Source organism: Tiliqua scincoides, chromosome 4, assembly GCF_035046505.1.
Source record: "Tiliqua scincoides isolate rTilSci1 chromosome 4, rTilSci1.hap2, whole genome shotgun sequence".
Taxonomy (NCBI): domain Eukaryota; kingdom Metazoa; phylum Chordata; class Lepidosauria; order Squamata; family Scincidae; genus Tiliqua; species Tiliqua scincoides.
The window spans coordinates 189,986,751-190,008,298 of record NC_089824.1 but is presented as its reverse complement, the minus strand read 5'-3'; the positions used below and the strand labels follow the sequence as shown (position 1 = coordinate 190,008,298).

The following is a 21,548-nucleotide window of genomic DNA, read 5'->3' as shown; positions in this document are numbered from 1 at the left end:
ATTTTGACCCATCTTCTCTTTATGCAACTAACCTGCCTTCAAAAACTTATCCTATCACTTCTTTCAGCAAAGTTCCTTTTAGCAGGCACTGGCCAGTTGCACGGCTAATTATTTGAAACAGTTCAGCAATATCAACTGAAGTTCCTGGTTAATGTTTGCTCCTATTTTCCCTAAAGTTAGCATGGCATTGCAGGCAGCTTCCCAAGGATGACCAAGACTTAAGACTGCCTCAACCCATAATACTTTGCTATTTCTTTATCCACAATTATTGCAATTACTTTTGCTTTCCCAAATTCCATATTAATGGTTCTTAACCAATTCCCTATATCACTAATGCTTTTCTATTACATTCCATAGCTTCTCAATGTTTTACTTCCAATAACTAGAAATATGCATGAAAAATCAATCCATATGCCAAATTATATAAAGATGCTTCTATGCTTGAAGGCCTTCTTTTACAAAAAAAAAAGCGTCTTGCATCAGCATTAAGTACAAAGTGAACATAAAAAATATTTGAAAGAAAAGAATGTTGTAGTAAATACTCTTAACAACAAAGGCATCTGGATGGTACAAAATATTAAAAAGCAGATTGAGTTTGCCAAAATCACCTCTTACCCTGTTCAGATCCTTCTTCATCACAGAAGCTGTTAATGGACCAACTAGTTGAAACATGTCCCGTCCACCCAGGGTGTTTTCCGACATCAACTGACCAGCCAAGAGAGAGTAAGAACTCTAAGAAGTGTGGCTGAACAGTTCTGGAAGACTCAACATTCTTCAAGATCTAGAAGAAGTTATCAGTATTGCAATAAGAATATGTGTATATATGTATGTATATGCATTTTTGACGTACTCCTCTATGGAGAACTCATGCAGGGAAAGCGCCCTACAGGTAGACCACAGTTGCGATACAAGGACATCTGCAAGAGGGATCTGAAGGCCTTAGGAATGGACCGCAACAGGTGGGAAACCCTGGCCTCTGAGCAGCCCGCTTGGAGGCAGGCTGTGCAGCATGGCCTCTTCCAGTTTGAAGAGACACTTGGTCAACAGACTGAGGCAAAGAGGTAAGGCCCATAGCCAGGGAGACAGACCAGGGACAGACTGCACTTGCTCCCAGTGTGGAAGGGATTGTCACTCCCAAATCGGCCTTTTCAGCCACACTAGACGCTGTTCCAGAACCACCATTCAGAGCGCAATACCACAGTCTTCCAAGACTGAAGGTTGCCAACTATACTATGCTATTTTGAAAATCAAAACCAATTTTGAAATGGGGAGACAGATGCAACACAAGCAAGTGCTGTGTTTTTAGCATAACAAATACAGGGGCTATATTGTACACATTGCCTACATCAACAAGGAATATCACACAGACATGTGTATTCCATATTTCAGTTCAAGTACAGAGGGGAAAAGACATGCTATTTGATCTTTAAATCCCTGAAATACTTTGTTTTTGCACATTTGCTTAAGAATATTCCTAGGCTATAATGGAGATGAAGCAATACTTGAAATTTGCATGGGTACAATCTGGTGAAGTCTCAGATGCCAGAAGAGCTCCAGCATAACATTTTCAGTGGTCAGAAGCCAGGCCCTACATGCTCACGTAACTCACTGCCCTGTTGCATGACTAGCAGAAACAGTAACTGAAGCAAATTCTGCAAAATTAAAGATATATACAAATAAGATGGATTTGCATTAAACCAATACAGATTGCTAAATCCAGCTATGACACAGAATGTGCATTCTTAGTTCAGAATTTTGATTTTTGTGATTTTCAAGTGCAGAGTACACACAGTTTGGCACATTCCTAGAGAGCTGACAGTGACCCTTGACTGCAAACCTTAGTGAAAATACCAAAAGAAAATAATAAAGTTATGTTAAAGAGAGGACCAAATGTATTTTCTGTGATGATTGGGGGGGGGGAGAATCTTTTTTTTATTTGTAAAATACTGTAAAATGCTTCACAGGATTGAGGGTGATGCAAAAATAACAAATCTTACTGATTGCACTAAACATTGCTAGGAAACTGTACATGACATTTTATAATGCAGTGAGGCCCAGATCTCAGGGGTTATCAAGAAGATGCATTATATCAGGTTATGCTTTCACAATACTGTTGTAATCTGAATTGTACAGGATTATGCACTTCTGTTTTTTTTCCTGTTACCTTACCACACACAGTCTCACCAACTGACAACATTGTTTAAAAACACAGCAAACCAACATGTTGCTTACTTCTTGGCTTGTTTTTTGGCCTGCCTTCATGTAGAAAACGAACACAGTGTCAAAAGGACGACAGGGCAGCAGATCCAGGTAGCCGATGTCTTCAAAAAACCCAGGTAGAGAAGAATCAAGTGCAATCAGGTGAGGAGGTAGCCTGCTGTTAGCAGGTTCCTAACAAACCAAACAATGCAGCAACTTAGATTGTATACTTTTAAACAATTTTTGTGATTATCTGAACTGTGATGAACCATTTCAATTTGCTAATACAGGCGATCCTGTATCTGCAGTTTCACTTATCTGTGGATAAGGTCTGCAGGGTGTCCCCTGTGTGTGCACCCTCTGGAGGTAAGCTCTGCTCCCCTCATCTCTGGAGAGTCTGCCCACGTTGTCTGCTGGGCTCAGAATGACGATTATAAGCCAAAAACGTCCTTTCCAGTTTTCAGTCAAAAACCTGATTCAAGGTTTCGGCTGATTCAAACCTATTTCAGCACTCCAGAAGGTGGGGGGGCATTCCCTCAGGTCCACAGTTTCACTTAACTGTAGGGGGTTCTGGAATGGAATCCCAGTGGATATGGGGGCACACCTGTATATACTGATTTTGCCAAATAAGATTCAGGTTTTAATAGTGTCTAACACAGCTTTGCTTTGTAATCCCAGAGCATGGCCTGAAAGCACATGATGCAGCAAATTTGACAAAGCTAAGCAGCTCTGGTCAGTGCCTGAATGGCAAACCATCTCGGAATCCTCCCTGGCCTTCAGAACATCCTCCAGAGGCAAGAAGGGCACAGCTCTTGTCATCTCCAGAGGATTAGAGGGGTGGAGGTCCGTGGATTCCATTACTGGTGCATTTCGGTATCTGAGGTGGGTCCTGGAATAGTTACCCCTTGGATACCGAGGGCCCACTGTATCCCACTGACAATCTAGGGGGCATTATGGAAAACACATATGCTCAACAGACCTATAAAGAATGAAGCTTATGGATACAATCCAAGTAATAGAGATTTCTTCTCCATAGACAACATAATGCTATCACACAAAAATATCATTTTTAAAGCTTGAGCTCCAGCCTCCAGGTTTTAGAGTCTCTCTCTGAAAGCCAGATGCAAGGCAGTGGCAACAGGATACACGTATCTTGTTGTCTTGGGTGCTCCCACAGGCATCTGGTGGGCCACTGTGAGATAAAGGAATTGGACTAGATGGGCACTTGGCCTGATTCAGCAGGGCTCTTCTTATGTTCAAATAGTTGTCCCCCTATATCCCTAATTTTCAAACCCATAAGAAATCCAATCTTCTACTGGCAAAGGTGAATGGTGTCACAATGGTCAACTCATTCCAGAAAAAAAATGTTTGCAGTTCTGTGACCGTTTTATCATTCTGCTCTACTTTTTACAGCTCTGCCTAATGTACACTGCAAAGTACTGGACCAGAACAGTAGTAGCACTGACCAATACTGGCAGTGTTTGAAGCAAACTACACACTATCAGATGGTTTCCAGTCACCTTCAATGCTTCTAGGGACAGAAATCCAAAGTGAGAGAGGAAGAGGCGTGCGGTCTGGAACTCCTGTGCAGGAGGCGGTGGTTTACACTCTGTGACTGGATCAGGGAAGTTCTTCTTTCGCCACTCTTCTTCCATCTGCTGATCTATAGACTTCTCGTAAAGAACTTGCTGATCCATACCATTTCTCAGCTTCTCATGCCGCTCTTCCAGCTGAAATGTATTTAAACAACCACATTTCAGAAAGTGAAAATTGCTGAGTGCAGTAACAGCCTTGGAAGAACAACAGCACCTCCTCCGCTAAGCCAAAAGAGCACTGAAGCAGAGCACCTGGAAAGCTGCTGCAGCAATTTCACACCAGCCTTCTGTCGAATAAAATCTGACTAGGTTAAGGGATAAACACACCTGCACTGTGACACTCGGACCTAAAGGACAGCTGCAACAAATGTTAACACAACCAACACTGACTGACTTTTCACCTTCATAGGATATGGAAAGGATCAGAATATAATATTTCATTGCAATCTGCCAGCAACTTCCTGAAAAACACATGCTTCAGTATCACTTGACTCAGTTTCTAAACAGAGAGTGCAATGGAAAGTATTCCACATTCAAGTGGACAGGGGCTGCTGCAGTGCACACTGACTTTCCTTTTCATCAGGAATATGTGTGTAAACGGAAGCAAAGCTATGAACATTACTGAAAGTGATCACATTACCCTGCAAGAATTGACAGACTTTGTTGCACAAGACAATAAAGGAAATTAAAAGAAGTATAATCCTCTTACTTCCTCAGTAACTATTTCGTGTAAGTCTGGAATGCTTAGGTCAGCTTTCACAAAAGGAATCTTGTCCACTTCCTCAGGAAATGGTCGGTGTTTCACGCTATATTTGAGCCCTACATCATTTTTAGGAGCAGGTCGAGGTTCAGGGGCAAACAACTGTAACAAAGAAGAAAGCAATCATAGTTAAATGTGTCAGATATCATTATTCAAATAGCAATAATTTATTGCTGACACAGATACCAACAGGGTGTGTTTTTTTTAAAAATTAAGTATTTTATCTTCTATTTTAGTGGTTTCTAAACTTTTTAGCACCAGGACTCACTTTTTAAAATGACACTATTGCAGTGTTTCCCAAACTGTGGGTCAAGATTGACTAGTGGGTCACAAGCTGATTTTTGGTGGATTGTGAAAAATTGCTATATTAAAAAATCTTTTTTGCAAGCACCCTTGCCTAAGTTTGCAGAAGAAAATAACAGTGGGTAAGCGAGATGGAGAGACCACTCTTGGGGCTGGAATGCAAACTCTTGGTATGTGGTAATCTTCATACCCCCAAATTAAAATGTCACATTTTCTCTACTACTTGGTGGGCCACAGATCACTTGCAATCCCAGTTTCAGCCCTTTGTCTGGCCTGGAAGAGCTTAACTGTACATCTTGCTGTCCAGTTCAGCCTTCTGGGTGCCCTGGAATGACTGTTAAGGTTTGGGAGAAGAGTCCTTGAACTCCATTTCTAGGGAGAGTGTAACAAATGTCTGCCTGCACATAGGTCTCTAGCAGCCTTGGGAGCACAGGACCCTGATTATTATTAATTAATAAAAATTATTCTTTTCTATATCTTTTTTCCTTAGTAAATCTCAGTGGGTCGCAATAGATTGAGTTTTAAAAGTGGGTCCCAGTGCTAAAATGTTTGGGAAGCACTGTCTATCGGGCTTCATGACTTTTAACAGTTTCACCTTAATAGCTAGTCAAGCCTGTTTTTATCCTTTTAACTATGGTGGTGGTGGTGGGGAAGAATGACCACCTTCTGGAGCATTTGTTGAGCTCCACATTTGGTGGTTTTGTGTTCCCCTTCGCATGGCCTTTTGATAGGAGCCAAGGCATGTTTGCCTACTCATGAGTAAATGTGCATGTTTGGCTCAGTTTTGCTTTCCATAGTGCTCAATACATTTTCCTTGTCGGTTTTAACAAGGAAATGTCAGCAGTCCCTTCTTGAGTGTTTGTTGGGGCCTGCATTCATCAGATTGGGACCATCCTTGTGAGCATGCTCTGCCAATGCAAACAGTGAACAGGATTTTGCCAATGAGTCTAAGCAGAACTTCAGATATGGATTTAACTCACAAGAGTGCAACTCCCATCTCCTAAATGGTATGGAAGTGGCTCAAGAGATTCTTTGGCAGCTATACTGCTCAACAACACTCTCCTTTTAAGACATATTATACCAAAACAGCAGCATCAGCACAGCAAACATATTGGTGAAAAGTGGTATAGAAACATTAACAATAATATTACATATTATGAAACCTTTGGGGACAAGGGGCACTACCATTCCATGAATTAGATAGGAAGATTATTAATACTAAAAACTTTCTCAGTTTCCTGAAGCTTGCCACATGACTTGGATGCACACCAAGCCTTGTGAGAGGCTCTGAGAAGCTAGAAGAAGGTAGCAAGAAAGACCAATTAAGCCTGAGTGCTCCAGACATACACATATTAAAAACTGCCAGTCTTCAACAGTGGACCGTTTGAGTAACACTGCTCTACTGAACAGCTTGGAGCTATGGGAGGCAAGGGACATACAACACAGAATGGAGACATCATCAACAAGTTTCTACTAAAACTAGTAATTCATGACATGAAGGATACTAAGATTTCCTACTTCTGTGGATATCTCATAGCTGTTTGGAGGTGGATTTCCAATGTAGCATATAGTTTCACTACAAGTTTCAATAAAGACCTTTTGATTTGCTTTGGCTCCTTTCGGCAAAAGGCAAAGTTGCTGAGCCCATGCATGCCTTCCAGACATCCCACGGATCAGAATTGTGACTGCAGGGAAAAAGTCATCTGAAAAAAAAAACAAAAAGCACGAACAGAAGTCTATTATATTAACAGTGATGAAACAAACAGGAAACTAATTTTTCAGAATGATCTATCTTACCAAAAGGTTTACAAGCTCAATTAACCAGTCTAACATTTTAAAGATGGGCTCGATCATGCCTGGTGGTGTGTAGGGCACTCATGAAACTGTGCAGAAGACCATTCTGAGCCTTCCCCCTCCGCCACCTTAAGTTTTCAAGGAAGGTGGGGCTGGAAAGGCCTTTTTAATTTACCTGGTGGCCTACCCCGGCTTTCTCCAATACAGAAAGACCTCAAATTGCTATCACTTTACTATGGTCTAAGTTGCTCACAACTAAGAAAATCCTATGCCTTGAGCTACAACAGAATCAACCAGAGTAACAGAAACCAAGACCTAAATACAATTTAATACAGGTGCACGCCCCTTAGCGACCCAACAGCTTGTGCTGGGATCGCATATGTGACAACCACGTGTCGCAACAACCAAGTGAAACTGGAAGTCGCACAAGAGGCGTGATTTCCCTCAGTCTGAGTCTTGCAGAGGTAGCGCTCAGACGTGTGCTGCCTCTGGACGGAACTGGAGTGCACATTATGTGATGCAGCATACAAATCCACAGCCATCTGTGGGTTGACAGTGATATACCTGCTTGAGAAAAGGACATGTTACTCACTTTGCTCATTTCCTAGGGGCTGCTCCAACATTGCAAGAATGACGCTGTTGTCCAGGACAAAGTAGCGGAAACTGTATTTGTTTATGGAAGGTAGGCGAGAGCATTTAATTAAGGTGATCTCATTTACCAAGCTGCAAGGGGAAGCAGGGCCACTGGGTGAAGGAAAAGCTCCAAGTATTTGCATGATGCTGCACACCAAGAGAAAAGTTTGGTCAAAATATAGTCTCTAGTAAAATCCACTTTTATAATGCTGGAAATAACAGTTGTATTTAAGGCATCTTGTTTGATAAGCTGCTATTCGTGCACACGTGATCATAGCTAAAAGAATCAATACTCAAATGCAGATATTAATGTTCAAATGGAAAGTCTTTAACACAAAAATTGGAGAATGCCTTTGAAACACGAACTCCTTTCTGTAAACCCCAGACATGAAATTAAAAGTTCTCTCTAAAGAAATTTTCCTAATGCTTTTGAAGCCTAAGCAGCATTTGGTATCCTTAGCAACTCAGCTAGGAAAAATTTAGCCCCTCATGAATGAAGAGTTGGTTATCAAGAATCAAATGTTTTCTGAGTACCTCCACATTGCCAGACAAGTGAATTATTTTTAGGAACCTTCCATACCATGTGAGGGTCGCTTCAGCTGCATCCTTCACCCTCATAGAAGCAGGATTTAACTCTTTATCTCCTTTGTACTTGACCTCTTGTTCACTGTTCCTGGATTTACTTCCTGAGATGCCCAATTCCACAATCTCCAGCACTTCTTTTAAACAGTCCTTGTCAAGAAAGAACCAGAACCACTCCTCAGCTATTTGGTAAATCCATTGCACCATAAACAAATCTACCAGCACTTCTTATCAGAGACACTGAAAGTACTTTGGTAGTTCTGAAAGAATAGTACTGCATTAAATCTTTTAGGACATGCTCCACTCAAACTGCAAAAGGGAGGAGATATTAATAGTATTTATATACCGCTTTTCAATGAAAGTTCACAAAGCAGTTTACAGAGAAAATCAAATAACTAATGGTTTCCTGTCCCCAAAGGGCTCACAATCTAAAAAAATGCAAAAGATCACCAGAGGACAGCCACTAGGAAAAGACACTGCTATGGTGAGGAGGGCCAGTTACTCTCCCTCTGCTAAATAAAAGGGAAGCACCCACTTGAAAAAGTGCCTCTTATCCAGTTAGCAGGGTTATAAATACAGACTGGATAGCATATCAGGGGTCTCAAAAAATACAGACCAGTGGTTATACTTCAGATTTTAGCAGTGTTGGGAACTTGAGTCAGTTGACTTGGACTCAAATCGCAGAAACGCATGATTTTGGGTGACTCAGTGACTCATGAGTTGCAAGCATGGAAGACTCTGAAAAAGACTCGAGTCAGTGCACCCCTGACTTGGCACTCATCCCCACACATGCTGACTCAAGTCTGTCTGTGTCTGGGGGTGCTTGCTTACTGTTTTCGCCACATGGAAAACCTTGTGGGGCATGGGGCCATAATTGTGACCGGCAAGCAGCAGGGAGTTCAGGTGGGAGGCAGGAAAGGGTTAGTGAATCGGGCCTGAGGGGGGAGGCGGAAGTTAGTTCTTTTTCTCCATCTCTGATAGGAAAGAACCAATGATCATTGGACCAACTATGGGTATTCAGATAATTTTATTGGCTGAGGGAGATCAGGAGAAGGAGCCCAAGGAGTTTCTTGCCTTACAATTGGCTGCAAAAGCCCAGGGAGGCAGGAGGAAAATCTTTTGCCTGGTGCTGCTTTTCCAGCCTTATGGCTTGGCTCTGTTGTTATTTGGGGGAGGAAGCCCCACTGAATGACCAGCTAAAGTGGGACTACTTCTGAGTACTGCTGCAAGGATTGGGTTGCCCTGGTAAGCCTCCCAGCTGCTATTTGTGACCCTCCTTCTCCCTCTCACCGCTTCTGTCCCAGCTTTCACTCAGTCCCTCCAACCCTGTTTACAGATAGGCGGGGACAGCAGGGAAGCGTTTAAAGAGACTCTGACCGACATATTGAGTCTGGCAGCAGCCCCATTTTTTTCCACGGCAGGTTTTTTAAAGGAGGGGACTTGAGTCCATGAGTCACTAAAGGGTATCTTGGAGACTCAGAAAGTGCCCCAGTCAGGACTCTTTTTTGAGTTGAGTCAAGGGAGCAGTGACTCAGAGACTTGACTCGAGTCAAGCCCCGCAGGGTTTTCCTAACACTGGATTTCAGACCCATATTAGCTTCTTGGAACCCCTACCAACTTCTACACAAATTTTTGAAAGACCTTAAGACATAGGAAACTATGTCCTTAGAGATAAGTAATTGACTCACCATTAGCTGCTGCTATATGTCACACTAAGCCACTGGTGAGCTTTTGATTGCTCCCTTTTAGGGAATTGGAATGTATGTGCTTGGGGTTTCTAGAATACAATGGTATAACTTAGTATAAGGCAGCTTCATATGTATATGACACAAAGCACATATACATATGCATTACACATTTTAGTTATTGTTTAACTCAGCGATTCGCATACTTACTGTGGTCACAGGGTCCTTCTCTTGTGGTGGCCTCCTGGGAGACACCATCTTGGATCATCCAAAATCTCATGTAATCCAAGATGGCGGCACCTGGGAAAGCCAGGAAGATAAAAGCCGCCATCTTGGTACACACAATATCTTGTGCAATCCAAGATGGCCGCATCTAGGAAGAAAAGGCTGCTGGGGAACATCCTGCAGTGCCCATGTGAGCTTGCTGCAGTGCAAATTTTGGGAACCAATGAAACTGTTTAAGAATAGTTAGCTTCCCACAGATAAAGCAACCATATCTTCTTTTCCCCCCTCAACTTTACTGCCTGGGATAGAACAAATGGTTTGCTATTCAACTCAGCCAGAATTGATATTTTGCAAGTAGTAAATCATTATGGTCATGGCTCTCAAGGCAACTACTCGGTGGTTATGTCCCTCACCTTTATATCCCTGCTTTACAGCTTCTAGTTAATTCTGCAAACAAACATGGAAACACATTACCACTGAATAAAAGAGGTTGTGATTTCAAATGCTAAAAACTGTGTAGAAAAAGTATTTCATCTCTCTATAAATAATTAGGAAAGGTGCTATTTCACTCACCTTTTCATCAAGTATGTCTGGATGTTCAGTGAGCCAGACACAGAGACACTGAAATGCTGCTACTATCATGGAGTGAAGATCTCTGGAGTGGAGAGGGGCTGGACGACTGCATTGGAACACAATGTAACAGCACACACTGCTAATTGCTCTCTTCCTTTCAGGAGCATCAGCACCAACTTTCACCTGGAGTAAGCAGCACAGACAGATGTTCAGAAGGAGACCTCTTCAGGAAGTCACCCAAAATATCTGTTTTGTTGTTCCAAAGTACAAGTCTTTTATAAAATATAAAGCACGGCATTCTGGTCTAGAAGGTAGGGCCTCTGTTGCCCGAAGGTAACATCGGAAGGTCGCCAGTTCAAGGCCACTGGCAGCTCCGGGAATGGCGAGACCTTGAAGCAGCTGACAAGCCAAGCTGAGTTATTCCACCTGCTCTTTGGTGTGAGCAAAGAACCGTCTTGGCTGCCTTTCAAGTGAGAGATGAAGGAGCTGCTTGTCAGCCTGCGTGGAAGGCAACTGGAGGCCAGAAGTGATACCAGACCAGAAAGTTCCATCTGAAATGTTGTGTGGTTCTTGCAAGACAGAACCTTTCTGTGATTGTAAAAATCCCCTTGGGTATTTAGAAACAGCCTGCCTATGTAAACTGCTTTGAATAAAGTCAGAGGAGTAATCCGTGACCAGAAAGGCGGTATATAAATACCCAGTTGTTGTTATTGTTGTTATTATTATTATTAAAAGCACTAAAAGAAGCCCAATGGTGATACATAATGAAACAAGCAAGACAGGAATTGTGGATCTGGGTAGTCTTCTATCTGCTTTGCCATTTATTTTTTAAGACACAATGCTATCTTTTACCTATTTACATTTATATCAGTATATATAACATGGAAGAAGTGGCTCCTCAACATTAAACATGTGATTTTGCTAGCTCTGTTAGATGTTCCCCAACAAGATGTTCCCCAACAACATTTCCCCATGAAATCAGACAGGAACCTCTAGCTAGGAATGACAGAAAACCTGAACCCAAATCCCACAGCCTAACAATGTCCAGGAGCGAGGCTAACCGATACTGACCTTTGCCAAACCAGAAAGAAGCTCTAATGCTGCTAGTGAAATGCTCATTTCCTGTCTCCACTGAGCGTTCAGTCTCTGCGTTACCAAATGAATGCTGCGAATCAGGAGTCCGGCTGCTGTATCTGTATGAAGAGCTAGGATATAAACCCCAATACCACACACCACAGAGAGGGAAAACAACTAGGCATTAGTAACAACCAGCAAAGCAATCCATCAGGCAGAAGCTAAAGCAGCCACAGTACACACAGAAAACAGAAAATTTGAGAAGCAAAACATTCAACAATTCACACAGATCAAAATAACTGATTTACAATCTGAATGTTAACTGAAGATGCTACATGCCAATCTAAGAAGATTTTGCATAAACTCTGGGGAAGTTTGACTAATTCCTACATGTACTTTTAAAATATTTTAGATTTAAATGCAGAATATTAGTGTGAATTTAACTTTACAGTTGTTTCCACTGAAACTCTTGGGAAAGATGGTTTTCCATCTTGACAGTTCAGGTAGAACAATGAGTTTCATTAAACAGCTCCACTCCAAAACTGTTATGCACAACAAAAGCATAACATCTAGTTAAGAATAGCAAACCTTTTTAATTAGAAAAACCTGTACTTGGTTATAGATATCCAAGTCACCAGATTACGTGAGCACAAAAGTTCTCCACGCTTCAGGCTGACTTTTTAAAATCACTTAAAATGACACCCGTGTTCTCCAAAAAATAGTTTTTCCTGTAAATCCAACAAGTTTTGCCAGGTAAGTAGCTGCAAGACACAGTAGTCTAACGGGTAGACACAGAAGTAGCCTGATCCACTAGAAGGAAACATGCATGAAAGGAATAGGTTGTGCTGGTGCTTTCCCAGGCAGACACCTGTTACACATTTCTGGTGAGACAGTTTTTCATCTCTTCAGAAGGACAGGTGGTGCTCATGAATCAGTATTTCAGCCCAAGTACACATGCATGTAGCCCCTGTCCCCCATTTGCACAGCCACATGTCTTCTAACTGGATCTCTAGACCAACTGGATCTCTAGACGAGTTCTAGCCGAGGTGCTTTAATTTAGAATTACTTTTTTCAACCTATTAATAATTAATTCAACCTATTAATATTAAGCTATTTTCTAAATATTATTCCTCATACTTATAAAAGATCATCATCATAAAAAAAAAGACTTGAACCCTAACTTGCCTGCATCCCTCTCAGCCAACCCACCCAAAATCTTCTAACAATGAAGCCTGGATTTACATATACACTGAACAACATTCTGTTTTACTTCTCTGCACTGCATGCTTGTTAAACAGGAAATATTTCAAAAATCTGTTCTCTTATTTGAACACAGTTATTCTCAAATATAAAATAAAAAAGGAAGAAAGTGAATTTAAAAATAAAAGCTTTTAGGTAATTCATTTATAGATTCTGAAACAAAAATAAACATTAAAATATATAGTATATTTTCTTAGCCACTTAAGATGTTCTAATTAGTCTAACCTGCATCGAGATACTATATTATTGTCACTACTACTAATAGTCAACGTATCTAGTCCCCAGGAAGACAGAATTGATTTGAAAAATGGCTTGAACCTTAATTTGCCTGCAGTTCCCTTCCCCTGTATCCCTCTCAGGCAACCCACCCAAAATGCTCTTGAGGATTGAGGAACTCTCATGAACAGAGCTCTCCAGACTCTGGTCCACAGGCCAGATCTGGTGCCCTGCTTAAGCCTTTCCCCGCATAAACAGCACTTACCGTTCTGTAGGGGAGTTTCCTCAAAGCCACTCCATGCACCCCCTGCTTCATGCCGGCCAGTCGCTCCTGGGTTCCGATGCCCCAGAAGGCTTTGTGCTTGGATTTTTGGCCAAACATGGCTGGCCAGCGAAAAGACTGGGGTGCACGAGGGGGGGGGTTTGCGGAGGTTCCCAGAGGAATGGTTAGTGCAGTCCACGCTGGGGTGCAGCAGTCTCCACTTGGAGACCTCTGCTCTAGAACAGGATGGCATAAGACATGGGGGAATAAAACAGAAATGGGGTGTGTGCAATACGAAAGCCAGCTTTTCTCTAGAGAAGTGCCTCTAGTCACCCAATAGCATGTTAAATTGGATCCTAAAGCTTCTTTTAATACAAATTAATTTTTTCAAATTAGTTATATTATTGCTTTAAAAAATTGCCTCATTTAAAATGAAATTTGACTAATACAATTATATTCTACACTTATTGCTTAAGTAACATCATGATCCTCTTCACACACACACACTGAATTAAAGTCTGGTTTTCTCCATAAAAGAGCCATGGGGAAAATCTAAGTTCAGGCTAAACATATGGTACAATAAGTCATCTATTTGATTTATTATAGCAGAAAGTTATGAATATCTATGACTATCAGCATGCTCATTTATTTTACATGTCATAAATGCAATTCTGCCAACCCTTGCTTACAGAAAATTATGGGTACTTAGTCTTTAAGTGATTGTGCAGTCTTTTCACAATTGCTACCCAAGGCAAATATGAATTTGATAGCATGTATGACCAGACGTTTTGGATTATGCTCCTCAACAGAATGGTTAACACGTTTTGATATAGTAATTACTGTTTATTCTGCCCACAACAGCCCTGAAGTAGTGGGACAAGAAATCCTTTGAGTACATAAACTCACACACAAATCAATTTTAAACTATACTGGTTTAAGATACAATAACATAGGAACCAATTCACTAAACTTATTGCCCTGAGGCTGTGGAATGAGCTCCCAGCTGAGGTATGTAAATGTACCTCCACTGTTAAAAGATGGTGGGGGAGGGGGAAGAGAGGTGAAAGGCTCCTTGATGCAAACAAGCCTGCAAGAACTTTGAGTATTCTTCTGATTTCTTAGCACAATATTTCAATGCTAATTTCAGTTGCTGTTTCATTACTGTTTTTGAAAGGGTTTTATAGTTTGTTCATGCATTTGATATTTTAATACATTTCTGTTTTATATTGCTGTGAGCCATCTTGAACAAGGTAAACAGTTGTTTCAAGCAAGATGAGGACACATGTGTTGGCATCCTTCAGTCTCGGAAGACTATGGTATCGCGCTCTGAATAGTGGTTCTGGAACAGTGTCCTCTCCAGTGCACGAAGCCTGGGTAAAGTAGATATGGAGGATAGACTGTTACCCATGCAGCAAATCCCCCCTCTCCACGTTGCTGCAATGGTCCAATGGGAAGGCAGAAGCCAATATGGTTGGTTCCAGTGGCGTTGCAGGAGTTGCCAGAACGTGACTGTGTTCAGCCATGAACTGCCTCAGGGACTCCGGCTCTGGATTTTGCCTCGAGGTTGACTCCTGAAGCCTTTTCCATAACTGGATGTAGCCACAAGGCAGTGGAGGTTTGGGATCAGAGTTTTCCTTCTCTCAGATGAGCTGCATTCCCAGGCTAACGAGTCCTATCTACCCAGTGGCTGTTTAGTCGCCACTTACGACAAGTACAGCCAAGTGGGCCTATTCTTATCCCCAGCCCCCAGGGGAATGAGGTTTGCTTGAAATCTGTGACTTTACAGCCCACACACTGCATTCTCCCACAAATGTGGGATATGGAAACGGCTTCAGTGTCTAAAAAGCCTGTCTCATTTGAACTACCTGTGATAGACTAACCCTGCGGTTTTCAAACTCTCTGGGAGTTTGAAACCCGCAGTAAGTCTTTGCAGGGGCGGGTGGGGAGGCAGCAGGGGCAGGGGGAAGGCAGCAACGTGATCCCTAGGATCGCATTGCTCAGAGGGCTGCAGGAACTGGGATGCACCCTCCAGTCCCTGCAGCAGCCGTCCCTGTGCGCGGAGAGCCCTGCGTGAGGGCCTGCAGGGCACCCCAGGTGAGGGAAAGTGAGAGTGGGGCGATCACACTCCACTTCCGCTTTTGCGGAGGCAGAGCAGATCACCCCACTCTCCCTTTCCTTGACCTGGGGAGCCCTGCAGAAGGTTGCGCAGGGCTCCCCGCACCCCCAGGAGGCTGCAGGAGGCTTGGAAAGTGCACCCAAGCCCCTGCAGCCCCCCTGAGCAGTGCGATCCTGTGGATCGCGCTGCTGCCTTCCCCCTGTCTCCTGGCTGCCTCCACACCTGGCAGAGGCCAGGAACCACAGGCTGGGGCGTCGCGACGCCCTAGTTTGAATACCACTGGACTAACCTATCAAGTGTTTACTCTAAAAGTTGTCTATTCCATTAATAAATTCATACTCTGCTTTTCAACAAAAAGTACTTCACAAAGCAGTTTATATAACAAAATAAATCAGTAAATGGTTCCCTGTCCGCAGGGAGCTCACAGTATAAACATAAATCAGAAGACACCCCAGCAACAATCACTGGAAAGTTTCTGTGCTGGGATGAGGAGGGAAAATTGCTTCCTCTCCCCTGATAAATATTAGAGCACATTGCTTTAAAAAGGTGCTTTGTTGCCCAGTTAGCAGGGGTTAAGAACAATGACTGAGGTGAGCTGTTTAAATATAAAAGTAGTTGGAACAAACTGCTGCCCCTAGACAATCCAACATCCACAGAGGAAGTTCAAGCCATTTCTGCCCAACGTTGCATATATACAACAGGAATCAAACGTGCACACCTGTGGGCCAGGCAAAAATGGGTTAAATCTATGCTACCCGTGTGCAGGAAAGAGGGTTGCCTATCTGTTTCTTTTTAAACTAGTAAATGCAGTTGCTACAGGCAAGCATGCAAAACTGCTGTAAATGAAACAGTTATGATTTGCTATGCTATTTCCTGAAGTTAAATTTTAAAAAAATTCAAGTTATCAATGCAGGACAATACTCTTTAAATACATTTGCAGCATACACAATACATACACCTTTAGATACAGTTGGTTAATATTAACATTGCTGACAGAACATACATACATTTTGGAGAACCCTGGATTTCTCCAAATAGTGCTAGAACATGGCACAGATTAACACCAATTATTCTTTGTTAAAAGCAATCACAAAATATACACAAAATGCGTGAAAATGAAGATAAGGAATTGGGACACAACTCACTACATTAAATCACATCTTTCTCCCCATCACAGTGGGGACTGAGTGCACCAGTGCTGAAGCAGCAGAAAAGAGGTAGCCATGGAGATGGCACTGCCCTAGGGGAAGCAAACCAGATGCTCTATGTACCTGGCAGCATCCTGAAGGCTCTTATTGTCTGAGCTAAAAAGTGGCAGGGCGAAGAAGCTGCATCAGTGAGTTGCTCTGGAAGGGGGAAAAAGGTTGCAACCTGCCCATAAACACCTCACAACCCTGCCAAATACTGAATGGCCCATCCTTCATTGAAGGATATTTATGGGTTTAATGTGCCTCTGAACACATGTTCATATACACCTCATCCACCCAGATCCCTGTTGTAAATAGGCCCCCCTCCCCTACCTCAACATAATGGCCATCATTTTGCCAGTTCTTGCTATTCCTTGTTTTTGCATATCAAGGAATAAAAGTTTCCCCAAATCTTACCGCTCGTAATATGTTTAACAGTATTTGTCCAAAATCATTTTTTAAAAATTGGATTCTCAAGACTATGAGGATAAGTATTTATGAAGGCCAATTCCTTACCATAATCCCTGAGGAGAGCTTGTGCTGGTCTCTCGCTGTCAGGTGTGGTGGGCTCTGTACTTCCTCCACTTGCCGTGCTTATGCCACTGTTAGTGCGACTGTGGCTTTTCAAGATATTATTTTCACCACCGTTCTGTTATGACAGAAATAGACTTCTATGAAGGGCTAAAGACTATGCAGATTATCCTTCCATAAGCAAGGGATACTTCCTTTGCAGGACTGGCATTAAGTCAACTGGACCCCGTGCTAGGGTAATCTACTCTAGTCTTGTATGCAATTTTATATTAAAATGTACTTAGATTCATTTGGTCCATTAACTCACATGCACTTTTTAAGTGCACATTTTGATTGCTTTCCATTCTACCATAAAGATACAGTCTATGATAAATTTTATTTCTCCAAGATTCTACAGACTGACTGTGAACCTGGGGCCCACAAAAACTGTTTTCAGTTGGGCCCCACATCTCCTAAGGCTGGACCTGATCCTTTGTACTCTTAACAATGATACTATTATAACCCAATAAGGCATTTGGCATGCTTTGTCACAATATAAGGATAGGAGTCATACCGTTTCTCTCTGGCAATCAATGGCTTCTAGAAGTGCTGAATCTTGCACAATGTTTAACATTGCACCTGCATAATTAAAAAAATAAAAATGCAAAGGTTTATTTGAAATGTGCACGATAGAATTCATGAAGCAATTATACCGCACCCCAAACAATCCTACTCCAATGCATCTAGTGGCAATTACTAATGATCTTCCTACTCTCCTCCAGATTCATGGATGAAATTACTAACATTTTTTTTAAAATCAGGAATCTTGCAGATTTGTATTCAGTAGTACAGTACACACCTACATGCCTACCTTAATTTTTGTGAAAATCTATCAACTGCACACCCACCCAATACTTCCAATTTCTGGAAGACTAAAATTTCCTGCCAGGTTCGTATTTTGTAGAGTTGAAGAGCATCACCCCAGTGGGAAGCCTGGTGAAAATCTGCTAAAGAAACAATATCTTTAAGTTTTGGAGTTTCAAATTTTTCCCTTTTATATTTCATGTTTCAATGTCTTGGTTTTTCCTAGAAGACAGTTACACTGAACATCAATTCATCAATAGTTCGCGTTTTCACTAAATACTCCATACCTCACTCATTTTCAACAGTCCCATTTCAACAGACCCTACTTCCCAATGAACGGGTTTTCAGAAGCACAGTCCAAGAACTAAAATTAAGACTCAACTATAAAACAGAGAATAAGTTTAAAACCACTTCAGCAGATAACAAGAGGTGCCTTACATTTATGTAAGGATGGCGTCCATCTTAGCCCAATACACAACATTAAATCCACACTCAAATTGCATTAAAAAAACCCAACTGCTACAAAAACACAGAAGGCAAATGCCAAAAGATCAGGCATTTTAGCTGCTGTGTTGTAGGAGCTTTGTAAAAGAAACAGAAAGGATTCCAATGAGATACAGTAAGCATAAGCCTATATGCTTTGGTAAAAGGTTTGGCATGGTAGCACTTTTCCACAAACTGTTGGTACAAACACTAGGTTGCCCATTACAAAACAAATACTAATAACTGAAGCCCCAAGAGTTTTCCATTGGAAAGTCTAAGAAGCAGCCTCTGGCAACCTCAACCACTTTAAATCCCCAAGCATAATGCAAGGCCAAATTTCCACTGCAAACAAGTTTTCCAGCAAGCAACTTTTGTATTTCACCCATTAGGGTTTGCTTCGCACTAAGGGTTTGGGGATTTAATGTGGCTATGCTTGCACACTCTAGCCACTTAGGCTTGCTTTGTGTAAACTGTAAGGGATTAGAGTTACTAACAAAGAAATTCAGACGAACACCCTGCTTGTCCAAATCTAAGAACATGGCTGGATCTCACTTGACTTTCCTTGTGCAATACTCTTCCACTATGGTGGAATTAGCACTTCCCTGAATGCAAGTTCTGCTAGGAGACAGAGACCACTGGATCCAAACCAGTGATGTTAGTTATATGAGTATTATGCACCTAAAACAAAAGGCAACTTTCAATACCTGTCTGAAACAGAACTGAAAAAACTGAGGCAAAGAACTATCAAGAAAGCTAGACTGAAAACATAAATAATGTTCTAAACATCAAGACAGTTAACAGTTGTGAGCAAAATTACTGGTCTAAGAAAAGTCTTAGAAAAACATTATGCGAAGTATGAAAGGGAAACAGGTGGGCCTTCTAAAAAGGACGCTCAGCTATGCTTTTATTGTATTGAAACATTTTTCCTGCCACCATATCAACACTGCCTCTCAAAGCTACCTGCAATAACCCAAATGGCTCCCTAAACTCAGAACTGTGGTGGTTGCAAAAGTTTGTTTTCCAAAACTGCCAAAACCAACTCTGAAAAATGCAAAATCCCCTTTGTATCCATATCTTTTGATGGTTTCCTCCCCTTCACATTGCAAAGACCTTTAATACAGAGAACAGGAGCAATCTTTACAAAAGAGTTTCTACTTAATTATTCCTGGGAGAACCATGTCAATTAAAAGAGATTTCACCAGTTTGAATTGCTTCTGACACAGACACCTACTGACTTGCTGCTCTGAGCTTTACAAGACACATATCTTGCAAATATAGTAGTTATATGTCAGGGAACTTTGTATGGAGAACTCTTCATATGGTCAACAGGCTACCACATTGCATATCCAGGCTGCTCCTCTTACATGCTGGTTAATTCCTTTGCTTGTTTCCCACCTTGTGGTGCCCTTCAACTGAATGCTAGTGGCTTTGGCTTAGAGCAGTGGTCTCCAAACCCCGGCCCGGGGGCCAGATGCAGCCCGCGGAGATTATCTATCTAGCCCGTGGCCAGCTTCTAATCCCCCGAGAGCCTCTGGCCCAGCTGACCAAACACAAACAGAGTTGTGCTTTTGGGGTGGGGGAATGGGGGTCCATTTAAGTGTGTGCTTTATTTCTTGGGCTATGTTTGTGCTTGGAGAAGTCCTGGACATTTGAGCCCATTCATTTATTCATTCTTCTAAGTTCCATCTCTAATGCATTTATTTAAATTTTATATTTAATTTTTCCCGGCCCTCGCCACTGTGCCAGGTATTTGATACAGCCCTTTGGTCGAAAAGTTTAGAGACCCCTGGCTTAGAAGAGGCACATGTCTATAAAATAAATCCCTACTGGGCTGTTTCCAACTGCTTACCATCCTTTACAGCCATTACAACCCAAACCTATCAGAGTTCAGTTATTGTGCCTGACACATTCCTGAGGACTGTAAACCATAGACTACCAAGGAAATAAAACACATTTTCAAAGTGCATCTGAGATAACAAATTTAAAAAGAAACCTAGTATCATCTGGGTGTTGTTGGGGTCCGTTTCTGTCTGCAGTGCTCCTATTAGTATATTGACAAGCCTCAGCTTCAGTGAGAGGAAAGTTACTGGTTTATCATAGTATGAACTATCATCATTGCTGAATTTTCCTTCCAGTACAACCTGAAAGACAATCCATGACAGAAATATGAATTAGCAACTGCAGCAGATGCTCTGGGTTGTACTTTTGGAGCCCTTCTATAAGTTGAATACGGGATATTCTTTAATTCATTTAGGTATTCAATACCCTACCTCCACAAGAACCAAAAAGTACAGAAATTGTGCTAAATGAAGTCATTAGGTAGCTTGCAAAATTGTTCTTCATAAAACTCCAGCAAGATTAAAACAGAAAATCAAAGTGCAATAAAATTTTCCTCACTCCACATAAAACAAGCCAGACTGATGTTCAACATGCATATCAATTCAAATTAATTACCTCTGATTTTATTGTTCCAAAATGATGGGGAAGAGGCAACAAGGAGAGCAAGATATTGATAGAGGCTCTTCTTAGCTCTGTGGGATTCACATAAGTTTTAAATTTTGAAAGTTCCCTGAAAATTAGAAATCAAATTTAAAATATTGGAATCAACTCAGTGGAGTACCAATCCTATTCCAAAAGGATAAATAGCTGCTGTGCAAGACGTCACTTATGATTAGCTACTGTACAAGTCAGGAGTCTCTAAGGCGCTGGTAGCATTGGCTTTGTATTAGAGTCCAGTGTGTTAGCTACAATACAAGGATCTGTAGGCAGAAAGCACCTACATTGTTGCTCAATTGTAATGGGAAATGACAATATTTGTCGTTGTGAAGTCTAAAGCCAAGAAGAAATGCCTTCAGCTTTAACATCATTAAAATTCCAACTTAAGAGTCAACTTAAGAGTCAGGATACACATCATAGCCTTGCAATGTTACATGAGTTGGCTGTGTGAGACTTGGAAACACTTGAATAGCTTATAACTAACATGATTCACAGGACTACCATGTCCATTGTTTTAAAAAATGAAGGTTACAGCAGGCAGACAAGATGGGGCGGTCCTTGAAGTAGGTAGCAAGAAAGATATTGCAGGTTTTTAAACTCATGATTTCTTTAGGCTACGTATACAGGCGGTTTATAATTTCACAAATGGACAACATTTTTTGCAAGTTATTCTATTTCATACATATGCAACTTCATCATGTTTTTTAGCTGTACTTTCCATTCAGCAGGTA

General features: G+C 41.6%; 1 protein-coding gene across 3 annotated transcripts in view; it reads right to left on the bottom strand.

The window, feature by feature from the left end:
• RALGAPB (Ral GTPase activating protein non-catalytic subunit beta) overlaps positions 1-21,548 on the bottom strand; it is an 83,328-nt gene that overhangs the window by 16,871 nt on the left and 44,909 nt on the right. For 2 of the 3 annotated variants that reach the window (XR_010794294.1, XM_066623453.1), the window contains exons 12-24: positions 20,776-20,890; positions 20,315-20,462; positions 17,549-17,613; positions 16,981-17,113; positions 11,421-11,554; positions 10,350-10,532; positions 7,865-8,016; positions 7,244-7,431; positions 6,454-6,560; positions 4,504-4,656; positions 3,720-3,929; positions 2,233-2,391; positions 616-781 (exon numbers count right to left, since the gene is read on the bottom strand). Coding sequence is in view for 2 of the 3 variants with exons in the window: in XM_066623453.1 (XP_066479550.1) it covers positions 616-781; positions 2,233-2,391; positions 3,720-3,929; positions 4,504-4,656; positions 6,454-6,560; positions 7,244-7,431; positions 7,865-8,016; positions 10,350-10,532; positions 11,421-11,554; positions 16,981-17,113; positions 17,549-17,613; positions 20,315-20,462; positions 20,776-20,890 (1,913 nt within the window). In the remaining variant the exon portion in view is untranslated. The remainder of the gene's footprint in view (positions 1-615; positions 782-2,232; positions 2,392-3,719; positions 3,930-4,503; positions 4,657-6,453; positions 6,561-7,243; positions 7,432-7,864; positions 8,017-10,349; positions 10,533-11,420; positions 11,555-16,980; positions 17,114-17,548; positions 17,614-20,314; positions 20,463-20,775; positions 20,891-21,548) is intronic. The other variant, XM_066623454.1, reaches the window with a different exon arrangement.